The following is a 25380-nucleotide window of genomic DNA, read 5'->3' as shown; positions in this document are numbered from 1 at the left end:
GTTCAATGAGATCATGTATTATAGTGAAGTCCTACCTTGAAAGGTGTGTATTTAAAAACTACAGCACTGGTTGTTTATTTTGATAGTGAATTTTAGTTATGATTTATGCAATAAAGAATGCCTCTCTGAAAATAGAGGAAGGTGCTGTTTATAACAAAACTTCAGTAAATAATACTTCAGGTTCTTTCCTCATGCTGCCTTCCAAGCTTTCTAGGGAGGGCAGGTACACATGTAGAGGCAAAGGAAGGCATTGTGATACCCAGTCAGCCCAGCAAAGTGACAACCTTTCAAGCCACTTTGCACATTGATTTTAAAAAAGCAAATAAACTGACAGAGGAAGCAATACATTTATAGATTCAAAGACCAGGGCACAGGCAAATCTTAAATTGTTATGAACAACACATTTCTTAGCTTATAGAACTAAAAAATACATTTATGATAGAATCATAGAATGGTTTGGATTGGAAGGAACCTTAAAGATCATCTTGTTCCAACTCCCCTGCCGTGGGCAGGGACACCTTCCACTAGACCAGGTTGCTCCAAGCTGCACCCAACCTGGCCTTCAACACTTCCAGGGATGGGGCAGCCACAGATTCTCTGGGCAACCTGTTCCAGGGCCTCACCACTCTCACAGTAAAGAATTTCTTCCTCACAACTAATCAAAATGTCCCCTCTGTCAGTTTAAGGCCATTCCCCTTGTTCAACGACAAGCCCTTGTCAAAAGCGATGTTAGTTTCCGAAAAGAAGACTCAATTTTTTGATTCTGTTGTTGTTGTCGTCACCGAGGTTAGACAACCTACATTTTGCTCCTTCCAGTCTGAAGAAAGCTCAGTCCCTGTTCAGGACCCTCTTCCTGAGGAGCCGGAGCCGTGACAGGACCACATCCCAGTCTGCATAGGCCCCTTCCAGGTGCCGTGTCACTGCTGAAGCCGAGGGGTAGCTCTGGCGACCGTGAAGCACGCGCCAGTTATCGAACATCACGATGTCTCCTGGAAAGAGATCACACCAAGTTCAGTGGCTGTGATGCCTGCTCAGCTGGTGCTAGGAAAAAAATCTAGGAGCCGTTAGTTGGGGTGAGATAAGAAAGGGTTTAATTGTGCCAAGGCAAGAGATGGTAAACGACGCGCCCCCCGGGCTGTGCCCGAGATGTTACATTTATAACAATATCTGGCCAATCCCAAGTGTGTCCTCCCTCTAACTTTTGGCCTGGTCCACCCCCTGGCCCGCCTCCTGGAATTGGGTTGGGGGGCTTTTTGGGACCCCCTCTTCATCATCCTTCATCATCTTCGGGGTACAGAGAGCAGAGTCACCCAGTTCCTTGACTCTGTCCTGCGGTTCAGGCCAAGATACAAGCGTTCCTCAAACAAGACAGGCTTGCCTTGACTGAGAGACTAAACATCTTCTACTGGATACGGGAATAGGGTTGACATGGGGGGTATGGAATGGGGTGAGAGGATTAAGGAATGTATAAACTAAGGGGTGCTAGGGGAGGAGGGAGAAAGGGTTGCTTCTAAAATCTACTTCTATTACCTATAAAACTTATAAGGTAGAAAAATAAGAAAACCATTGGGGTTTAAGGCATCAGCTGGAATGTCATAGTGGATTCCTTCAGACAGACAGGGAGGTAGGCTCACATCAACAGTTAGGGAGCAGTAATTTCAAGTAGCTCAGCTGGAGATACGCACCAACAACACAGTAATTTTAACTTAGCTGGTCATTCTCAACTAGAGGGCAGGTCCTTTTTGATGTCTCTTTTCTTGTATGACCAGGATTTAAAAAGCAGAGTGGTCGAGAGCACATGCTGAGAAAAGCAAGCCTTGAGGAGAAAGACAACTACAGCAAATCCACACGGGTGAAATAAAAACGTGTGAAATAAATAAAATGGGTGAAAGCCACTTGGATGCTTTTTATTTCATCAGTCTGGTGTTATTTGTACTTATACACATCCTGTGCTACTATCCCTGTTAAGAGAATTCTATGAGAACAAAGTCAAGCCATTGAAAGTTAGGAAATCACTGAATGCAAATTTAATTTTTCTCCCTTGTATGCCAGTGTTATGATAAATCTCTAATTAAATAACCTTACAGTCTTTCTTTTCTTCTCCTCATTCCCTCTACCACCATTTTGGTGCATTAATCGATAGGATGGATGTCACTAATGTAATGTAAGGTACTTTGTTTCACTGTTTATTATGTGATCTTACACATTATTTTATTGCATGTTCCCAAGAGCAAGAGATTCATTTCCTCACAGACATTTTAAAGACACTAACATCACAGTACGAGGCAGTCAGACACACTAATGAATTTGCTTTTGTAATATCTCTTGAGAGATGAGGGACTATTTATATCTTTATTTTACAGCTGGGGAATGAAACAAGGGATATATTTCCCATCTGTGGTGCTATTGACATATCAATTTCCAATACTGTACGTGTATAAAATGTAGTTTTGGATGTTGTATAAAGATACATTGGACTAATCAACAGAAAGACTCTACTCCCCCGCTATTTTTATTTCTTTATAATGTAACAATGGCAAAAGTAATCTATTAGATGAGCTTAAGACTGCAGTATGAAATAAAACAGTCGAGAGAAGGACTGAAATTTCCTCTCAGTACCAGCGCTAACAATGCTCAAGGGTTTTGACAGTCAGGAAAAACATGTGAAAAATTGTTGAGAGGAGAAGCGACTTACTGACCTGGTTTCAGCTTGTAAGTAAACTTGTGTTCTGCACTGTTTAATAAATCATTAAATTCCTTCAGAGCTGCATAAAATGGCCTCACTTTTTCAGCTGGTATGTCAAACACGGCGTCTCTTGTTGCATTATTATAATTGATGCGAACTGCCTGGCCTCTGGAATCTATGCTATGAAACAGAGGGAAGGGAAAAAGGCAAGGAAAGGGAAAAGGAAAGAAAAAGAGGAAGGGGAAGGGAAGGAGGAAGGGAAGGGGGATGGGAAGGAGGAAGGGAAGGGGGAAGGGAAGGGGGAAGGGAAGGGGAAGGGGGAGGAGAGGGGAGGGGAGGGAAAGGGAAAGAAAGGTATTCTGATATTATTGAAACATTGTAACATGGTTAAACAAAAACTAAGTTCTCCTGCTGGAATGTCAGTATGTTTCAATAGTGAGATTCAGATTGTTATTGGGTTGAATTTTGATAATTGAACCTAATCAGGAAAAGGGATAATCAGGAGAAAGTATAGACACTTAATTCGCAAAAAAATCTATATTACGTACCCTTTAACTGTAGAATCACAAACTTTTTAAAATCAGAAAAGAAAATGAACATTTGCATTTGATCTTTTGATAGAATATAGTTCTTAATCTAAATGTTTCAAATTATGGCCTCTCTTTGGCATGATACAGATGTCACACTGGCTGGCATTTAGTAACAGACTTGTCTGCTGCTAACCCAGGCCTGTGCCAAGGAGTTGCTCCAATTACCACCACTTCTTGCAAATAAGTGGAACAATGCACAGAACAAGTCACACATTGGCAAAAAAACCACAAACAGAAAACCCCACCAAAATCCAAAACTACAGACCAAGTTAAACCAGTGTTTTCCCACAAGGTGGCAGGAGCAGACCTTCTTCTACCAAAATGTAACACACAACACAACAGGGATTTTCTTCTTAGATCTTGTTGAAACTACTCACTCTATAATCCTCTGTTTACAGTGCACAGCAAAATCACAGTAGTCCACCCCAACATCAGTGTAGTCCACAGCAGTAGAGGACAGGATCTGATATGCCTCAGGATTTTGTTTCTTCAGCTTGTTGGATACGTGGAATCCATCTACAACCTCACTTTCACCTCCTGTAGCTGTTTGCTTTATACAATGGAGAAACTGGACCTGGAATGAATTAACGGCTCATTTAAAAAAGTAATTAGCTTGCATATTTAACAGCTCATTAGTATCAGTTCCCTCATAGCTGTGGTTCTTTTTTTTTGATTTGTTGTTGTTGTTGTTGTTTTCCCAGTGAAAGCCTGAGTTCCCATTCACTGCAGCTTCACAACACTCTGCCACCACAACCACAAAATAAGAAAATTAAAGCAGCGTGTTCATAAATCCATCCCCTTTGGGGTGTACTCTAATGGCTGCAACCTGTAAGTCAGTGGCAAAGTGGTCTTGCTTCTTTCCTTTGAGTCCCTCTTTGTGGCAGCCACATAGTTTTAAATGCATTGTGGTCTTATGTCAAAAAGGAAGAGTAGCTTTGTCCTGCAAAAACAACACCTGCTGTGAACTATCCACTCATAGAGGGAAAAGGTGGCTGTCAGAGAAGGCAACAGGCTCAGTGTCTCTCCCATGAAGTATGATTAAGACAGTTTCATTTCACTTCAGAGTGAATTTGCCAAGGTGTAGGCTGGAGCAGAAAGCCTAAACTGGGCTCTAGGTTGCACTGGTGTAAGTCTGAGCTGCTGACACAAGCAGTAAAACTCCCCGTGGCTGTAGAGAGTCCAGCATCACCCAAAGTGTAATCACTCATCTTGCAAACGGCACAAAATACACCCATCACACCAAAGGTTGTTACCTTTGTCACTTGGCCCCCCTTCAATGCTGGTGAACTATTTCTGAGACCACTAGGAGAATTAAAAAAGAACCCAACAAAAAACCAAAACCAAAAACAAAACAACCAAAAAACCAAAAGCAAAACGACAAACGAAACAAAACAAACCCACAACAAACCTCAGTAGGAGAAAGAGGAGCAGAGAAGAAGGTTTGTTCTCCTTACCAGCTGGACCCACAGACCTTGCTGATGGTGATGAGGGGGACACTGAAGCTGTGGGCAGGGCACAGGGCTCCCACTGAAGGGAGCACAAGGCAACAAGTTCTTTTGTGGCCACAGCTTGGCCTTGCACAGGGTAACACAGCTTGGCCCTGCTAAGGAGGGCTGCAGTAATGTAAGTCACGTTATGGTCCCAGGAAATCCTAAAACAATTTTTATGGGGCAGTTCTGAAACTAATCATTATCCATTTAAACACAGGCCTTCACATATTTGTAATAAATACATTTGAAGAATTCAAATATTGTGTAATAGCTAGATATAGAAAGAAAACTGCACGTTTGGGACAATGTTCATAAACAAGTCAATGTACTTTAATACTTTTATTTCTTACAAGCACGTTTGAATGAAAAATGTTACGCTCTTTTTCTCATGTTTCATAGTAGAGTGTGAGCTTTGGCACAGACAGGACAATGAGATAATTCACATCTGCTCTCTATTAATGAAGCACTGTTCCATTCTCACTCTACATCAACAGTATCTAAATGATGAAAAGGTAATCTTAGTGTGGAGTATTTAGTACTTACCTGTGGGTAAATCACATTGGCACAGAAACAACAAAGTACTCCACAGCAAGAGAAGGAGAAGTTTTATAGGTGCAAACTTTTCCAGCATTGTCTTTGTTTCTTTTTACCTGTTTCTACTACTTTCCAGTTCTCTGGAATTATGTGAATTATGTAGATTACACTTTGATATGACAGGGACTGGGTGAAAACATATTTTTTGGGGTTGTCCAGTTTTAAAGAATGGCCCTTTTTTTTTGTCTGTTACGAAAGGGCAAACAAGTGCCTATCCTGTATCAATTCACAGAAAACAGAGTATACCATCTTAATAATATTTCTTCCTCTATTCCTCTCCTGAACAGAACAGATGAGTCCTAAAAAGTCACAATTTGACTACAGCATTTAGACACCTAGCTTTTGTAATACAATGAAAGCAGTATTCACAGCACACGCAGGACTCTAAAATTTTCTCATATGGTAATATTTTCAACACTTTGTGAATTTAATTTAATCATTATGGGACATATAATGGGCTTATTATGCTGAACTTACATCATACTGCATATATTGCATGCCCACGTGTATATATTATATTGTATGTATATTAATACACTGTTATTTTTACATTGCTCTTTTAAGACAAAATTCAGAGTCACTGAATGCTAAACATATTTCACACTATAGGAACATTTCCCTTTCCCCTTTTGTGGGCTGAAAAAGTCAGTAGATTCAACTCACCCCAGGTGGATGATGCAGAACAGGGTAATCAGTGTGAAAACACAGTTTCCCAGTTGTATAAGCTACATTGTTAGCATCTGCTTTGTCTTGCACTTGCCAAGTTGGTCTTTATAATGAAAGGGAAAAGAGAAAACATGTTGGAACAGCATGCCAGACAGTACACACTGAAACTGTGAAATCACAGCAGAAAAGAGTAATTTCACCTTTGAACATGAAAATATTGTAACGGTATAAAGAAATAAGGATTTAGCAGTGTCCCTCCACCCCAACAAAGGCTTATTTCAGCAGTCCTAGATAACCTTCAGTGTGCCAAGGGACATCTGTCCCCAGTGTAGTACCTAGAAGAACAATGGCTTTCCAGTGGTGGCTCGTTGCTGAATGTAAAGCCCAGTTGTAAACACAAACCAAGAGGCTTCTGCCAGGAGAAATCATCATCTTAGTACTGAGGCTTCAGAAATAAGCAAGGTGAAGTTGGCCCATTCCTTTTTATCAACCTTCCACTTTCCTCTGTCACTTGTAGCACATTATCAATGAAGCATAAAACTGATAAAGGCTATGTAACTTTCCCCAAAACTTATTTTTAAGGGTTTACAACCTTAGAAAATATAGAGTATCTATCTCTGCAGGGGGATCTTTCCTGTAACTCGAAGACTTGCTGCTGGAGGAAAATGTCTGGATGAAAAACTTTGAAACTTCTTCCCTTTCGCTGACACTCTCTAGCCCCATTTATTTGGTCACATAGTTTCTGTCTTGGAATTTGGCAAAATTCAGTAAAAAATGTTTTCTGACAACTGCAGTGAAAAAAATAGGTCACGGTGATATGACGAAGACGTGAATATGTCACCTTGCAGCACAAACAAAATGTGTTTCCAGTGACACACCGTGCAGGAGGATTTAAGACCAAGAACCACGGGTTTTGTTTGTACAAAGTTCACACGGCTGAAGACAGTCCTCAGCAGATGCATATCATAGCTACAGACATATGTCTGAAAAAGTGTAGGTCACCATATGCAGCCCATGTAATCGCAGGCGTGTAAGTGGTTTAAAAGGAATTATGAAACTCGTTTTCCCTTGTGAAATACTGTAGACCAAATATATTAGGTTTCAGATGGTGCATGTCTAGCTTTACTTCTTAATAGCAGTTTAAAAAGAAAATATGCTAGAGAATATGCAGACAAAAATTATTTATATACAGGATACGAACGCTTTTGTTTGTCGGTTTTGAGTGGTATTTAGTATAGAAATTAAGCAAAATGCTAAAACTAAATTTCTTCACTTGCCAGAGGGAAAAGCCCCTTGAATATTTGCAAACGTGTTTAACTGCCTGGGAGAAATAGCTTTTGTTATTTGGTACAGCAAATATTCATCACTAGATGACCTCACTACTCAAGTATGATAATTTCAACCACACTTCCACAGTTCCAAATTTGACAGCCAAAAACCAGCCCCTTATATCATCCTTGTGCTTAGCGTTGAGGGCAGCTAGGTTTGCACCATCTTTAATTTAATAGGCTACAATGCCACTTGATGGTTCTAAAAAAAATTATAACATTTTAATTTTCTCATTTATATGCAATATATACATTTGCTGGAGTGGTAATACCCTATAAAATCATTATTAGGTTTTGCAAAAGCAGTCAGTGTTTTTGTGCCGGCAGGGTTTGTGAGGGGATCTGGTCCCCTGGAGCTTTCCTTCCATACAGAGAGCTTTGGTCAAAGTTCAAGTTACTGACTTGAAGTCAGAGATGCTAACAGGGAGCTCAGCACTGAATGTGAAAAAATCAACTTCACTTTGTCTAAGTCTCAACTGAGCTGAAGCATCAACTCGGCCATGAGGAGAGCACACAAGAAGTAAGGGAAGAATATGCAGGTAATGCCAGAGGGCTCTTGGCCCTTAGGGAGAGCAAAGCTGGGTGGAATGGTTTGTGGTTTAGTAATTAGGGTCAGATTTCAAAGCCCGTTGCTCAGGCTGTTTGACAGAGCAGGAAAATTGGCACCAAGCAGATGTAGGAATCTTTTGCATTAAGCAGCAACAGGGGCTCAGTATCCCTGAGCAGAAAAACAGGCTGTTACATCCTTAGTCCTGCAAAACTGCTGAACTAGGAACTGAAGCCACATCTGAATCATCTGGCCTTGCACTTCATTAAAAGTCCATGTCTCACTCATTTGAGAACTGGGACCTATGTCCCCTTGCCACTGAAGCCCTCTGGGATATACAGATGGATTGGCTGTTTCCATGGGAGTGCTGGCACTCCGAAGGACGGCCTTCATGCCACACCAAGCACTGGACAAGGCTTCAGAACAGAGGAACACAAGCTTCAGAGCATGAGAAGTTGGAGAAATTAATTGTGTTATGTCTGGAGACTTTGTTAACGGAGTTGGCCCTCCATAAGGGAAAGAAAAAGGTTAATTTAAAAGCATGGAAACCCTTGATGTTGTTATATGGCTGGTACAGAGAATGTCTCCACTTTTTACAGTAATGACATTTTAGGGAGCTTGCACCAAGCACACATCTAGACAAGAAAAAAGGCTTTTTCTTTTCCCCCATGCGTCAGAATTATATTAATTTCTGTTACATTTTAGTTTAAAATTCATGGCCCTGAGGTAATGTTTTATTTGGCAAGCTTCTCAATTCCAGGTTTATCCTTTTATTTATAATATTTGGTAGGCCTTGTATTTGGCTGCCAATGAAACAGCAAGGAAATTACCCGAAGTTATTATTTTATTACAGTTGTAAAAGCCGCCCCAGAATTGGATGCCAATAAGAAATTAAATCCTGTTCCAGAGATGAAAATTATTACACATATTAGCTAATAACACTGCTTCTTTACTCAGCCAGATGGAGGTCACTGACTCAGCTCAGCAAGATGTGAGCTGCCATCCTCGTTTGTCTACTCACCTACTAGGTGCTTGAGGAGTTAGAGGTGCAGTTTACTCCCTCTTGGCATCAAAAGGATGATTCACAAGTTCCTGCTTGCACTCCTGCAACTGAGCTCTGCTTGTTGGGATTGGTTATGGCTTTTCAGAGCAGACTCTGTTGAAAGCAGGGAAGGGGGTACTCTGCCCATATTCTTGGTGATGTGAGACACAACAGCATCATCTAAGGATTAGGGATTTTTGGTTTTGTTCCATGGGATGATAAGTAGCTCTATCTTTTTGTTATCTGATATTTGACATCATCTGTTTTCAGGTGCTTTTCCTTCTCTCAGCAGTTAATGTTATTGCTGCTCTTCTTTACATCTTTCTGCCCTGCCTGTGACAACGAAGCAATCGTCTTGTACAGAATATAAACTTGATGCCAGATTTTCTAATATACAGAGAAAAAACCCATACACCTTGCTTTAAGAACTTAATCCACAAAATAGATCCAGCAAGCTTAAACGAAGAACTTTAGAGGTGATTACAAAGATCACAAAGCAAAGATATTAAAAAACAAACTCACCCATAAAAAGTGAGGCGCAGGAACCCAATCCTGTGGCCAAGTTTAATCAATTCTCCCTGCTTTGTAGCAGCTCCTGTTAGTAGAACGATTCCTACTTTCTTCAGGGTGCACAGCCACTTGTATGCACTTTCATCATTGTACAAGATTTCTTCAAAAGGCATTTTGGGAAGTTGAAGGTCTGAGCCCCAGTACTGGCGTTCTGAAAGGGAAGAAAGAGAGAGAACAAGTGCTTAGCTGCTCTAGCATCAAAACTCAGGACACAGTAGAAGTCTGAAGTTAATGGGATTTCTATGCCTTTGTGAATATGCTCTCAGTCCTGCAGTCAACCACCTAAAATCCAGTCCCTGAGTTTGCATGGATGACAAGCAAGCATTATGATAAAATTCAGCAAAACATTGCACTAATGGAATTTTAATGCAGAAGTTGTTGAATGAAAGACCATTTGAAAGGAGTATTTTTTTGTTAACAGTACATCAGAAATGCATGTATTCATTTTTCTGGAACACTGTATCCAGCTCTGGAGTCCCCAACACAGGAAGGACATTGACCTGTTGGAGCGAGTCCAGAAGAGGCCACCAAGCTGATCAGAGGGATGGAGAACATCTTGTATGAGGAAAGGCTGAGAGAATTGGAATTGTTCAGTCTGGAAAAAGAAGGCTTCAGAGTGGCCTAATTGGGGCCTTCCAGTACCTGAAGGGAACTTACAGGAAAGTTCTATTTATAAGAGCATGTAGTGACAGGACAATGGGGAACAGGTTCAAACTGAAAGAGAGTAGGTTTAGATTAAATATTAGGAAAAAATTATTTACTGTGAGGGTGGTGAGGCTCTGGAACAGGTTGCCCAGGGAAGCTGTGGATGCCTGGGTTGAATGGGACTCTGAGCTACCTTGTCTAGTGGAAGGTGTCCCTGCCCATGACAGGGGGCTTGGAACTAGGTGAACTTCCAAGTCCCCTACCAACCCAAACCATTCTGTGATTCCGTGATTCCATGATCCCAGAGCACAGTTGGAGCAACTCCACCTTGCACCTCTGTCTAAGTGTTTCACTTGCTTGTAACTTCAGTAAACCTTAACCATTTGTGCTGAGGTTTTCCATGGCGTCTGCTGAAAGCATCAGCAGAGACTGAAAGGGATCAAACACCTAGAGCAGTGAAAAGTGAATAGTGTAGCCAACCCACACTAAGTACCATACAGGAGGCTTAGGAAAAAACTGCCAACAGAATAATTTGTCCCTGTGGAGAAGCCAGGACAAATCAGAAAGCTGTAGGAAGCACCTCTTTGTTAATCATCTGTTTAGAACTTCTCTTTAGGTATACTTTAAGATTTTCAGAGACATACACCAAAATCAAATTCATTTCCTTCAGTAAAAGGCAGTGCTGTAGCCATCCATTACTGCAGGTAAAACCACATAATAACAACTAAATTCTCATGATTCTTTGTTTTCCCCTAAATATCATAGGCCAAGATCACTTTGTTAAAATAATAAAAGGTCATTCCATGCCCCCCATCCCAACCCCATTTTTCCCCCCCCACAGACTAATGCTGCCAGGACCAATTTTGCTAAACAACACTGAAACCACACCACCTAGGTTTTAATGGCTCCAGTGTATTCAGCCAAGAACTCAAGGGATCAGTAATGTAGAAAGCAAGAAGGCAGGAAGTTAATCATGGAGCACAGGGCAAGCTTCTCACCATGACACTTTCTGGAGCTGGACAGGGGTTAATGCAGTTAAATTTCACTTAATTTGTCTGTGCTACTGGCAGAGGACACTGGAAGCCACAGTTGTGGGTCACATTTGGTACTTTACAGATAACACTGATTTTCTTCTGCAGCTCATAGCATTCCAGAGAACATCCTAATGTACTGCACCTGGACCTCTGAACCCATCCTGGTCTTTTCTTTATTTCTTTATTCATAAGGATTTTAAAGGAGCACAGGGTTTAAAGCCAAGTGAAATCACTGCCCATGGACCTGAAAGAAAGCTGCTACGGGGAGTTGGTAGTGATTTTATTGTTACAAATTGCATTTGTAAGCCCTCTTAGTATATTGAATATGAAACTACTACAAGCTTACTAGTGGAAATGAATCTTAGGTCAAGATATAACTTTTATTAAGCTGCGGTAAGTGTTTCCTCCCTTGTATTTGTACTAGTGCTTATCACAGAATCATATATTATATCATATCATAGAATATGGAATCGTAAAATGGTTTCATTGGAAGGGACCTTAAAGATCAACTCATTCCAATCCTTCTGGTGAAGTCCTACAAGGAGAGGCTGAGGGAGCTGGGGCTGTTCAGCCTGGAGAAAAGAAGGCTCAGGGGAGACCTCCTCACTCTCTACAACTCCCTGACAGGAGGGTGTAGCCAGGTGGGAGATGGTCTCTTCTCCCAGGCAACTCTCAGCAAGACAAGAGGGCTCAGTCTTCAGCTGTGCCAGGGGAGGTTTAGGTTGGATATTAGGAAGAAATTATTTACAGAAAGGGTAATCAGCCATTGGAATGGGCTGCCCAGGGAAGTGGTGGATTCTCTGTCCCTGGAGGTTTTTAAGATGAGACTGGATGTGGCATCAGTGCCATGGGCTGGGAACCACAGCGGGGTTGGATCAAGGGTTGGACTTGATGATCTCAGAGGTCCCTTCCAACCCAGCTGATTCTATGATTCTATGATTCTGCTAGGATAGGGTTGCTCAAGCAACCCGATTGCTCAAGCCCTATCCAACCTGGCCTTAATACTTCCAGGGATGGGACATCCACACCTTCTCTGGGCAACTTGCTCCACGTGTGCGTAAGTCTTTTCTTTCCTGAGGGGTGTCTGGAGTAAAAGGTGCTGAGGGGAGGGATGGCCCAGAGCAGAGAGCCATGAGCCACCAAGCCCCCAGGCTCTGCACAGCCATACCTGCCATGCCAGTCACCCTGTGAGCCTCTGCCCTGCTCCCAGTGCACCCAGTGCCTGCCACTCCCCAAAACATTCACTCGGTGTGTTCAACGCTAACTCACAGTAAAAGATCTATCTCAGATATAAACATACACACCTGTTCAAACCAAAGATGTTGCACAGTAATGGGTAAAAACAACAAAGATGCTGTTTCTTATTTTTTTAGTTTTGCACAAAGTTAGCATTGATTCTAGTTTTTTGCAAAACTTAAAACATTACTTTTTTAAGTCGAGCATTCTCTTAAATATTGAATCAGAGCTCTTACTGTTACAGTAAAGATATAATTGTTTTTCCTTGCTTTTAGTCTGAAACAGCTAATTTTTAGGAGAGTGCACTGTAAAGCAGGAAAAAAATTTCTATATTTCATAGAATAATTGCTTTGTTTAAATCACAACTTGGCATTTTAGCTAACATTCAGTTAAGTTGCCCAATCATCAATCACAGAGATTACACACTAGAAATCAGACCATAAACATTTGAGGAATGGAAATGGCATCCTTTATAAAACATCTATACCTTCCTTTATGTCAACATCTCTTCAACAGACAGGACCAATCAAAACTATTACAAATTCCAGGGAGCTTTCAAATGAGAGCTCTGGGGAATTTAACCTGCTGACTGAGGGACATAATATACTTCAAACAAATGTGAAGGCCAGGTTTGGGGGTTCTTTTTTATCTCTTTCTAGATATAGGCAGCAAATACAAAATACAATGCACTCATAAAAAATTGAAGCCAGACACTACACAGTTACAGCATTTTTCAACCACTAGTGCTCTTCTTTCCTTTGGCCAGTGCTAGTTAGAGACAGTCCAAGAAACACAACACATGCCCAGATATAACCTATCCACATAGACCATCTTCTGTACTCTACCTGTGTTTCAAAAAAGCTGACGTATGATTGACAAGCTGTTGAATTTTTAACGTGCAAAAAATGAAAAAAGTGCTATCCTTGAGGAATGATATTATCTCACCTCACTGCTGCACCGTGTTTAACTCAATATACATCCTTTCACACACTTGAAAGATGGTGAAAAGATAAAATATGAACATTTTCCCTTTTCTCTATTAAAAGTTATGAAATTGAAATAGTTCTAGGTATGCTGTGTGAACTGCCAAGAACACCCTTTGAAGGACAAATTTAAATTTAAGCTTCACTGTTAGTGCAGGTAAATAACTATGTGAAAATTAATGGAATATTTTAAGTTTCATCTTTTCCTTCTTGGTTTTCTTGCTGTCTTGCTAATAAATATTTTCCTCGTCTTCCTGAAATGAGTAGAATTTCAAGGAATATACCAAGACATTTTTCCTCACTTTGAAAAATAAATATATGCACCTGGAATTTAAGTGCAGCTCCAGGAGTCCCAGGCTTCCATGGGTACATGGACTGTCCTCTTGTTCAAGTTCCCAATGCCCACTGCTTTTGCTAGAAGTTCCACCTAATATGGGATGGCCCTTCTGCAGCAGGGCACGGGCTGTGGTGTTGGGTTTTCAGGTGGTTTTGGTTTTGTTACAGAGATGTAACAAAACAGTGCAAAACAGTGCAAAACAGTGCACACACAGTAAACCACAGTCTGGGACTGTGCTGGACTTTGGCATAACAAAACTGTCAAAACCCTTACAGGCCTGTAGAGAACATTCAAGGAACAACCACCCATTTCATCCTCCTCCCAGTCAGACCCCCTGCACTGCAGGCCATCATCAGGCCACACATCCCCAAAGCTACGGAGCCAGAGGGACACAAAAGCTAAATTCGAAATGTTTCTGTATTTCACTTGCAAGAGAAATCATTTTTCTGTGTAAAAGCTCAGCAATCTGAACCCTGCTAATGTACTGGGAATTTAGCCTTTGCCTGGAATGTGTTCAGGAATAGTACTGTAACACTGACTACTGACTGAAGAGATGTTTAACCTTTACAGCACCACTATGATGTGGAAATTGCAAAATTTCCAAGAAAATGAACGCTTCACTGATACTCCTCCCCAAGCAGGTACTAAAACTGAGCAGCTCCTTTTTCTGTTTTTTTAAAATGTTTATCTACTTTGTATTTAAGAAACCCTCAACTAAAACAAAAACCCTCCAAAACACCAACAAAACGAACAAAGCTAGACAGACATAAATACAGTTCAATCCTGCCTTGCAAGGCCATAAACTGTCCTCAGAGTTTCAGTTTTCTCATGTAAATTCCCTTCCAGTTCCAAGTGCAGACAGCACCCTCAATGACTTGGGTTTGTTTGTCTTTTTAAAGGTGCAGGCTGGTACAAAAATGCTTTTAAATCCTATTTCATGTTTCAGAGAAGAGAGGTCGCAAGTTCCCAAGGTCTGGACTAAAATAAGCAGCATTTAGAAAATTTCCTTCTCCTCAGCTCCAGATGGAAGCATTGTATTCTCTCCAATATTTACAATTTGACAAATTATAAGGTCCATAACTATTTGGAAAAGGGACAGGAAAGCATACATCATAGAACCAAAAAAAGATCCTGTGATGTGAAGACATTTAAGTTCTTTCATTGAACAGAATTTTTAAAAACATCTATCTGAAAGTCTTAGAAACTTGTGTGCCCCTCACGTTTTTCTTCTATATCCCAAACAACAGGAACTTTCTTCCCATCTTTATCCACAAAACCTCTTCAGCCTGAAAATCTAGAGGGAAGCTGTACTGAACTGTACAGGGACTATTCTCTTTGCCAGTATTTCCTGGTGGTAATTGCTCCCACTCATGCTCTTCATTATTTTATCAAGTCAGCATAGCAGGATTTTTCCTACTGCATAATTGTAGCTAATACAGTTTACATGGTACTATAGTGGAAATATTACAACATACTCTCTGAAAGCTGAAGAGGTAAGAAAGATAGGAATGAGCCATCAGCATTTGGGCAGCCTTGGGTCTCCCTTGCACAACACAGCTGCAGTTGCCAAATTAAAAATCTTTATGTTTACAAATGCAGCTGAACAACTCAATAAGGCATAAAAACAAAGGCCTTGTAGAATCACTTTTTGGTTTTATTGACCGTTTATATTATGACAACTAAAACCCCAGATTTTCAAAATGGGAAGAATTAAATACTTCTGAAAGAATTAATGCCTCTTTCAAAATCAGAACAATAATTTGGGGAGGGAAAGGAGAAAAAAAGAATCCTATTTCTTGATCATACCAGGCCAGTCACAGTAAATCACCTGCACCAGAGTCTGGACAAAATGAGGTGTCCTTTGCCCAGTCCCTGCAGATGGTGTGCATGCATCAACAAGCACTTGGAATTATCCAGCATTTACTATGCAGGCTGGGACAGTGCTGGTCAAAACCTTTTATGCTGGAGTTATATAGGAAAGAAAGTTTAGACATCATAGATTAACTCACTTCATCTAAAATTATTTTTTGTCTACAGCTTGTGTTTTAATGTTTGTTGAAAGTTAACAATTTTTGCTGTATTGTTATGTGTATGGCAGCCTAACTCATGGCATTAAGCTCTTATTGATTATTACTGCAGAATAAATTCAAATGACCAAACTCTTTTAGTAAAAAAAATTACATTTAATTTCATCCTCTTAAAATTATCATCTCTCAGAACCTAGCAGAGAAACTGAAAGTATCACTGATGCTGTTAACACCCTGACTCAAACTTCAGTGGGAGCTGGATATATATCCAAAATCATATCACATTTTAAAGGACAATCATTTAAACCTGAAACCTTTAAACTTATGTTAAAACCTTAACCTAACCTAGGGTTAAAAATAGTAAGTAGCACTAGGTACTACCTCTGCACAATCTTTTCTTCCAACCAGTAGGAAAATATCGTGATATTACCTAATTTTTTTCCCTTCCCATTCTGTTGTTGGGATACCAGCATCTTGGAAAATGAGCCTCAGCAAATGCAATGCAGTGAGAGATTGGACACTGGCATACTCAGTGTCCCTCACAAGCACCCTCTACTGCACACAGCATCTGAGTCAGGGGTGGTAAAACATTCCTGTGACGTTTGCTGGGGAGAACAAAAGTAAACAGGAAGGAAAAGGAGAGTATCTTTGAGACACCATAGCTGGAGAAGCAGAATATGGCTCTTTTGCTGTTTTCTGGGGAGTATTTTGTAAGCTGGGCTGAAATGAGCCCTGATATGCACAAACAGCAGATTTTGCAGATTGCATGAGAGGATCTGGCAATGTTTTAAAAGGGGAACTTTGACATATTGCCACACAGCTACTTACAGTCACTTCATCATGCACTGAAAATCTGACCTACTCTTCTTTTTGGGTTTGATACAATGCCCAACATCTAAGGTTTTTGAATCAGAAACTCTGACGCAAAAAACATTAAAAAAAAAAGCAACATTAAAAGCAAGTAACCACTTGCAAAAGAAAATAGAAAAAAAATAGCCACTGCTGTGACAATGTCAGCAGTGAAGGTTAACCTTTAACTACAGCAGTCTGGTGAGCTTGGGTTTCCATTTGTTGAACCAGCATGCAGGGCTGGCATTCCATATCATTGTCTGGAATCCTATACTGCTGGGATGTGATTAGTTACTTAAGGGTATGTAATTTGCAGTGTGTAACTCCCCTGACCACAAGGAAGCGAGTTCTAAACTTACCCCAATACACAATGAGAAACAGATCTTAGCCAGGCAGCAAGCAAACTCACAGGCTGCAGCCTTTTTCTTGCAACTGAAACCTGGGAAAAGTTGGGAAAAGCTGTCCATCATAATGAGCCAAAGCTTTTCTGAGAATATGAGGAAGAGCAGAATTGCACCACTAAAAAAAGCCAGTTAATTAGCGTAATTTTTATAAACATATTTCTTCAGATCTATCACGTGAAACAGAATTTGAAAAAGCATTGCCCAAAAAATAAAACAGATCTTTGGTGTATATTTTTCACCTGGATGGCCCTGCTGGAGAAGAGCAGTGGCAGAGGGGAGAACTGGCTTCCAAAACACGCATTGTATTTAGAAGCCAGGAGTAAGCTCTGTGAAAATGAATGAATGCATATGAAGGCAAATCACAGCCAGTTAGACTCCATAACAGGTGAAAAAAGTAGCATGGCATCTGAAATACTGAAATCTCAGCTACTGAAGTCTCAGCTATTGATATCTTAAAATATATTAATATATTTTATAAAATATATTAATAAATATAACCAGAGATGTAGATTATTTTGCCTGGGTATTAATTAAAGCAACGTTCAATTTACATTGATCCCTCAGAGGCTACAAAAGGGGTTTTGTAGCCTGCTAGTTTCCACAGCATCTTCATTTTTACAAATAAAAATTCAACTCTCTGAGAAATCAAGCCTAGTTTCCCTTGCATCTTCACCATGTTCAGTCTGGAAACATGCCCAACTCTTCACAATAGTAAACACAGCAGTTTATTGTTGTCAAAACTAAAATAAATACAAACTTTTATATTACCAGGGAAAAACTGTTCCTTTCTGAACTATGAAGAGTCTGTTATAGGATCCACTGAAATGAATGGAAATATTACTCATCACTTAAGTTTTAAACCAGATATAAAAGGCTGGCTTTTGTTTAGGAGAACGGGTGCTAAGGAATATTTGACCCACAGAAACTGGGACACATAACTGCCCTCTTCATTTGTCCCTAAAATGCCAAACAAAGCTCAGATGCAGGACAGATCTAGGGCCACATAATTTCCCAATTCTCATCTTTCAGGGAAAGCACCATGACACAAACCAACTTTCTTTTATTTGTTAGAATATAAAATACCCCAAAAAAGGGCATAAACCAGTTGGGGATTTGCCTTTGCTAAGCCCTGAGGAAACTGATACTTGGATCTGAGTTTCACACCATCAGCCTACCTCTAGTTTTTTTTTTTCTAAAGTAATATCCTATTTTAACAGATACTGTCTTAACCCTGAATACAGATGCACAGCTTTCTGCAACAGCAGATCTCACAGGAACACTGTTAAGAGCAACAGCAGAAATCTTGCAAGTTTTCACACGTTTGATTCTCACAGTCTGAAAGGCTGTCAAAGAAATGAGGATGTGCATCATGCCAATCCTAGTGGGTTTACAATTATTCACTCAAAAGGGTGAGTGATTTAGAGTGGGTAAATGTTACAGACAGTTGCACAAAATGCTTCGTGACCAAAAGACTCAACTACTGCAACATGTATGGGATGTAAAGCAAACACAACCCGAACTTCAGCACTGCACACTGCTACACTACACAGTTACTTTTTAACAAGGCAGCCACAGAGAGGGGAAAAAAAAATATTTCAATTATAGCTCTCTTGCAATTTTAAATAATCTTTCTTTTTGGAAAAATTTAGAAAAAATTAAATAGTTTAAACAGCGCACACACACACACACTTGCATTGTCACATAGGCCACTGTCGGTCCACAAGGCTCATTTGTGAGACCTACTAACCCTATCTTGGAAAGAAAAGGCTTTTAGGAAAGGAAATGCAGCCCAAACACTTACACTTCTCTCAGGTACAGAGGTTAGGAAAGGTAACAACGGGTCCCTGCTGTGCACGTACAGCCTGGCACTGGGCACCAAGGGGGGCTGCCACTGCTCCAGCTGGGCAGACCTGGTCCTCACACAGGCACCTCTAGACAGGACTGTCTTGCATTTGATACAAGCATGACAGACATGGATTTAATTCCTACCTGGTAAAAATAAATCTGCTTGCATTTCTGCTCTGGCTTCTTCAGAGAAGCACCGTTTTTTCAACCACTCAGCTTCATATTCGCTTGCGTGTTCATCAGGCCACGTGACGGAGACCTTTCAACACAAAGCAAAAGACAAGGTGAGAAGAAAAAAAATTCATTGAAAAACATGGCCTAGAACAACAAAAAAACCCTCTTAGAAATTGCAGAAATTGTAATATTTAGATCAGTAATATTACAATTAAGCATTCCCTGGAATGTGACAGCAAACAACTAATGAAAACATAACCTGAACATCATCCAAATTCTGACACCTTTTATAAATGCTCATTTTCACATGAATCCATGACCTAATTTGCTGGTTTGTGTGGACTGCTTTCACTGTGGGAGCTGCACTTAAAGGGAAGAAGGAAAGGGAAGAAACTGGCACATATCTCTGGGGAGAGCATTTCACCACAACTCAGAAGAGTGAAAATATCTTGCAAGACAGACAGCTCGTGAGAAAAGAAAAAGAACAAGACAGAGAGGCAAAAAAGAAATGCTAGGAGAGAAATCTCTCTCCTACTTTTGAGAAGTCTTTCCTCTTTTCAAATAAGTTTTTAAAAAGTGTTGTACTTCTTAAATCCTGAAAAAAACATGGAAAGAAAGGATATGGGTTTGCTTGTCATGAACTGAAAGAGCTCAGTCCAGCACAGACCCTCAGCTGAATTCTCAGGGCTGCTGAGTAGGTATCAATTCCCATTTCACATAATTCTGCCCTTTCACAGGATGGTAAATCACCACTATCAGTTTAGGATTAGTGCTGTGCTTTCATCAGTCCCTGAGCGGAACACACAACCCCTAATTTTCCTAATCGAATAATGAATTTACATTGTGTTAATTCTGGTAACAAACAATGACCTTGGGAGCCCAGAATTCCTCACCAGAGATCCTTATGCTGTGGCTGAGACTCACTCCTGCACAGTTTAGCCTCTGCAAACTGCCCCTGCAGTGAGGCTGCCCCAGGGCTGACTGCTGAATATTCAACACATTTAAAACATCTTTAAGTGTCAAATGAAGGAAACGAGTTTGTCAAAGGAGCCAGGTACTTCTTTTAATAAAAACATATAAAACCTAAATGATATATTAGTTTTTTATATGGCAGGAAATATTAAAAATCATAGGGAGGGCAATTCCTGTCTTCTCTTGCTCAATAATCTCCCCTTTTCCAGGAATAAATGTTAATGCAGACAGGTAGATACAGACACTAGGCCAATTCTGATTATTGGATGCAACTTCAGTTTGAGTGTTCATTCTAAGATGAAGACTTCTGCGCACTAGAAATTAGCTAATAAACTGGTATTTTTGCTATGGATTAAGTCACTGTCACTTTGCCATTTGTTTTTCTGATTTGCAAGCCATTTACTTAAGGAACAAAGAGGGAGAAAAAAAGTGTAGGTGTAATTAAATGTGCGGGAAACGCCTGAATTTTCCTTTCAATATCTGGTGATGAAGAAGCCTACAGCAGAATTTTCAAAAGCATTATTATATTGTAAAAGCTGAAGCCTGGGTTTCTGCAGGCTGAGAAGTTTCATATGAGGGTGGGGAGATGCGAGTTCCCCAAATTGCGGTTTTTCCTAAAAGCTTTGCAAATTACCTGACGAGGTCCGCAGATAAGCAAACTGTGATTAGAGTATAAGTTGGAGTTGCCTCTAATTCGGATTAATAAGCGTTCCTAGAATCATGGTTCGCTTCAAATACCTTTTTTCTATCTGCCAGAGCAACCTCCTTCACCACGATGTTCACGTCCAGGTCCTGGAAGAGCAGCCTGCGCGCTCCGGCGGAGGGCAGGAAGCAGAGGGGACACTGGCAGTTGTCCCTCAGCCAGACGCAGGGGTAGCGGCTCTCACTTCCATCCTCCCACTCCACACGGACCAAATGCCCCGCGTCCAAAGCTTCCACCTTCTGTATTCCTGGGCTCATGCTGAGCTGCTGGGCGGCGTGGAGCCCCGGCACGGCACCCTGGCAGCTCCCAGGGAGCAGGTTCCTGCCCTTCTGTGGCGGCAGGCGGAATGCTTGGCCTCCAGGGACTTTGGCCCTCGACAGGGCGTTAGCCACCGCCCTCCACATTTTGTTATGAAACAGGTTATACTCCTTTAAAGAGGCGTCTATGCAGCAGTGGGGAAAAACGTTGAGGAGAGATTTAATCCCTGAAACAGACAGCAGCTGATGGAAAAGCTCTGGGTGATGTCCATGTGTCAGAATGATGCCTGCTCAGCTGGTGCTAGGAAAAAAATCCAGGAGCCGTTAGCTGGGGTGAGATAAGAAAGGGTTTAATTGTGCCAAGGCAAGAGATGTTACACGACGCGCGCCGGGCTGTGCCCGAGATGTTACATTTATAACAATATCTGGTCAATCCTAAGTGTGTCCACCCTCTAACTTTTGGCCTGGTCCACCCCCTGGCCCACCTCCCGGAATTGGGTCGGGGGGCTTTTTGGGACCCCCTCGTCATCATCCTTCATCATCTTCGGGGTACAGAGAGCAGAGTCACCCAGTTCCTTGACTCTGTCCTGCGGTTTAGGCCAAGATACAAGTGTTCCTCAAATAAGACAGGCTTGCCTTGACTAAGAGACAAAACATCTTCTACTGAATATGGGAATAGGGTTGATATGGGGAGTGTGGAATGGGGTAAGAGGACTAAGGAATGTATAAACTAAGGGGTGCTAGGGGAGGAGGGAGAAAGGGGTGTTTCTAAAATCTACTTCTATTACCTATAAAACTTATAAGGTAGAAAAATAAGAAAACCATTGGGGTTTAAGGCATCAGAAAAACAAATTAAACTTCAGGGCTTGACATGCGTTGGTGCTCTCAGACCTGGGGGAGGAAGTTAACAAAGCACAGGAGAGAGGGATAGTGCTGAGAACTGGACACCAGGAATGCAGAATTTATATAGACTTCATGGACATTTTGCAGAAAACAAAGATAAAGGAAAAAACTAACAAAGACAACGCAGCAATTGTACTGAAACTCTCCCTATCTGGGAAAAAATAAATAGACTGGAAATGTGGACTAATTACCATGAAAAGTGAGAAATCACTAACAAATAGAAGACAGAATACTAAATAATAGGAGAACTATGTAACTTGTAGCCAATCAACACTTATTCCTTTGTTTGGTAAAACAATAGTTAAAAGTATAAATAGTTAAAAGTTTTGATAATCGGTGTACATGCTAAGTGGAGTGATCCCCCAGTGCTGAATAAAGTAACACTGACTTTCTAACCTAACAAACTGTTTGGAGAGCTTGTTTCCCAGTGTTTGGTGACAGGTTCTTTAATGAAATCATCAGAGGGAGAAAGCCATCATGGAGTCCCTAAAACACCCCGAAGAGCAGCTTCTTATGAGAGGAGTCAGGACAGCAAAAGGACAATATTAAGATGATTCTCCCCTCCCTTCCTACTTACCTAGACCTTCAGGGACATTCATCATCTGCTGCTTACAAAGGGTGTACTCAGACCCATCTATTCAAAAATCCTTTCAATGTGATCCATCACCTTGGCTGTCTTTTGTTTCTGCGGTCAGTTTAATATCTATCACACAAAGATATTAAAAAGACACCTTGAGATCAGTTCCACAAACCAAAAGCAGGAGCTACTACCAACCACGTTCAAAAGCTGAAGCTTTAAAGTACACACACCTTAATCCCAGCTGTGGGTACTAATGGAAAAGGAAAAGCTTTGTAATCATGACTTTAGCTACAACAACAGAGTTCTGTGAGAGTTCTTTTCTCCTTTCACAGCCACACTCCTTTCTATGGATTTACTCTTTTATTTAAAGCTAGCTGCATACTGTATTGCAGAAAGATGATGCCTCCAAATCTTAGAAACAGGAAAGTTCTGGTCTAATGTTCTTCTTATTCAGAAAAATTCAGGGGAGGACCCCCTGAATCAGTAAGTCATTACATATACATTTTAATAGACTTTACCAACTTCAAAAATTGCATATTTATTCAGTATCTTTTCCTTTTCTTTTTGTTCTTAAGATCACTGGGCAAAATATCGATGCTGCACCAGGACCAATCTGTCTTTGTGCATGGAAAACCTCCTGGGCTTCAGTGTTTTGATTCACAAAGGCCTTCTGGAGCTATTCGAACATTTTTTAATTTTTTCCTTTGCTACCATTTAGAATTAGGTTACACAGGGCCCTTGGGCCTCCTTTTGTTTTTATTTCATATGATTGAGTACAGCAAAGCAGAATACTGATTTTTCTTCTTTCTCATGTTTGAGTACAGTGGTCCCATTGGAACCCAGTAATTACCAACCTTCATTTGCGGTGCACCCATGCTAGTTTTGTGCATGCAGACCCAAACATCTTTTATCCAAAAATGGGTTCATATCCAGACTGAATGGATTCTTTTCTACACAAATACGTACAGAAATATACACATGTAAATGCATATGTACGTATTTCCACCATAATTGTAAAGCACTGCCCAAGTACTGCAATTTTCCCCTAACTGCAAAAATATTTACAGTGCAAGACTGGCTGCAGTGTCCTTCTGAGATTTCTTGAACAAAGTTTTATTACATATGATGGCAAAGTTTTGTTATGTTTTAGGGATTATTAAAAACAAAAAAAGGAATGACCATTTCAACATGCCATAAAATTTTTCTACATCTGTACTGGTTTCAAGATAGTTCTCTGTTCAAGGCAGTAGGTTACCTGATGGTAATGGGTCACAATGCCTGGACAATGGTTCATGGTGAAATTAAGCATTTGCTATTTAAATACACTGTAGTGTTTGCACTAGACTGCTGTTTCTGTCTTCACTGTAAAGCAATTCTTCGGGTTACTCCCCTACCAAGAGCAATCCTGTAACAATAAGGAGGCTGTTTGTTGTTTTCCTTGAGTTAGTCATATCATAGTGACACTGTTAAAACGAAAGCCCAGCTAACAGTGACTAAAAATATCTGCTCAAGCATGCCCTCTAGATGTTTTTCTTCTTAGATACACAAATTCAGTAGACCTGCAAGACTACTTTTTTTCCCCTAGACACAGCACCAGAGCAGAAGCTTCTCCTTTCAGGAGGATTTTTTCCACAGTGGGGTGGTAGGGGTATTCTGGGCCAAGTTCTGCACAGAGGCTGCCCAAACATGTCTTCACTGGGCTACTTCAATATGGCATTTCACAGCCACCAGGGACTTGTCACTACTTCTACTACAGTGCCCAGTAGTACTTCCCAGCTTGGACTCGTGTGCCAGATGAGTGCCAAGCACATTGAGTCCCCTCTTTCTCACCTGCACCATGCAAGACACAACATCTTGCCTCTCTGACTGTCCCAGGGATTGCCAGCCTCCAATGCTCCAAATCAGCCAGGAGGAAGAGGGTAACCAACAGCTCCTGCTGGAGTGACAAAGGCAGCCTGGTGCTGACACTCCTCTTTCCCAGAGCAACTGCTGACAGAACACGTAAAGCTACCACATAAAGCTAGGCCAACATATTCCTCAAGCAGCACCTGCAAGCCCCTCGCTACCACAGGAACAAGAAATCCCTGTCTGATGGCTCTGCCCATTTCCAGCATGCTGTAAGGAAAGAAAAGTTGCCCATGGACGGTGTGGAATTGTCTGGAAACTGTGTGTTATCCCTGATTTCTAATTAAGTGAATTTTCTTTACATTGGACGTGTATATGATATTATGGTGAGCATGCAAATAGCAGTGAAGAACTTGAACTGCTCCAGAAAATCCTGGAATTGCACGTTTTAAAGTAGTGCACAAAAGCTAAATTCTACCTTCCCACTCAACGACAAAGAAAACATTCTTTCCCCTTTTCTATATAAGTGTAAGTGTATGTGTATCTATAAATGGCATAACTGGGCAAAATGGCCATTTCCATTTCTGATCATTTGCACAGCTATAGCTACTGGGTTACACTGTTGTTTACCCAGAAACAATGTTAAGACAGAAAACTAAATGCCAGAAAAATACAACTATGTCTCAAAAAACCTGGAGTCCAAGACAGGTGAGTTGCTGGTAAAGGAAACCAAATCCAAATGCCTGGTCCTGATAGTGTCAGGCCACTGCAGAAAACTCATCTCCCATTCTAGAAGGCTATTAAAGGTGCTTATGGAATCAATCACAGAACATGGATCTCCTTATCACATACAGTACACTTTCTAAATTTGACAGTTGTTTAGAGGTTTGCCTTGTTTGGTTGTTTTTAGGTGTTTGGGTTTTTTTTCAATTTTACATAAAAGCTGGATGTTAATTGCAAATTAATTGAGACTAAATTATCAGCGAGAGTTCCAGGATTTTTTCTTCCCTTCCCTCCTTGACATTTTCAGTCAGACACGCATCCCTGTGCTGCTATTTTACACTTGAAATTGC

The 25380-nt window shown here is 40.8% G+C and overlaps 1 protein-coding gene and 1 long non-coding RNA gene across 2 annotated transcripts; both read right to left on the bottom strand.

Annotated features, from left to right (window-relative positions):
- Positions 1 to 601: 601 nt before the first annotated feature.
- On the bottom strand, positions 602 to 21254 carry BBOX1 (gamma-butyrobetaine hydroxylase 1). Its single transcript, XM_027705317.1, has 7 exons — positions 20758 to 21254; positions 19018 to 19132; positions 9466 to 9664; positions 6024 to 6129; positions 3654 to 3850; positions 2700 to 2866; positions 602 to 989 (listed from the first exon to the last, which is right to left on the bottom strand). Exons 1-7 carry the CDS (start codon positions 21124 to 21126, stop codon positions 829 to 831), a joined length of 1314 nt encoding a protein of 437 aa, XP_027561118.1. The 5' UTR covers positions 21127 to 21254; the 3' UTR covers positions 602 to 828.
- Positions 21255 to 21820: 566 nt separating this feature from the next.
- LOC113978400 lies at positions 21821 to 24438 on the bottom strand. The gene is made up of 3 exons (XR_003537563.1): positions 24293 to 24438; positions 22460 to 22585; positions 21821 to 21870 (listed from the first exon to the last, which is right to left on the bottom strand). It is a non-coding gene; the product is annotated as an uncharacterized LOC113978400 (long non-coding RNA).
- Between the last annotated feature and the right edge of the window lie 942 nt (positions 24439 to 25380).

Source organism: Neopelma chrysocephalum, unplaced genomic scaffold (assembly GCF_003984885.1).
Source record: "Neopelma chrysocephalum unplaced genomic scaffold, ASM398488v2 Primary Assembly neopelma1_323, whole genome shotgun sequence".
Classification (NCBI taxonomy): Eukaryota; Metazoa; Chordata; class Aves; order Passeriformes; family Pipridae; genus Neopelma; species Neopelma chrysocephalum.
This window is presented reverse-complemented; position numbering and strand designations above follow the sequence as displayed.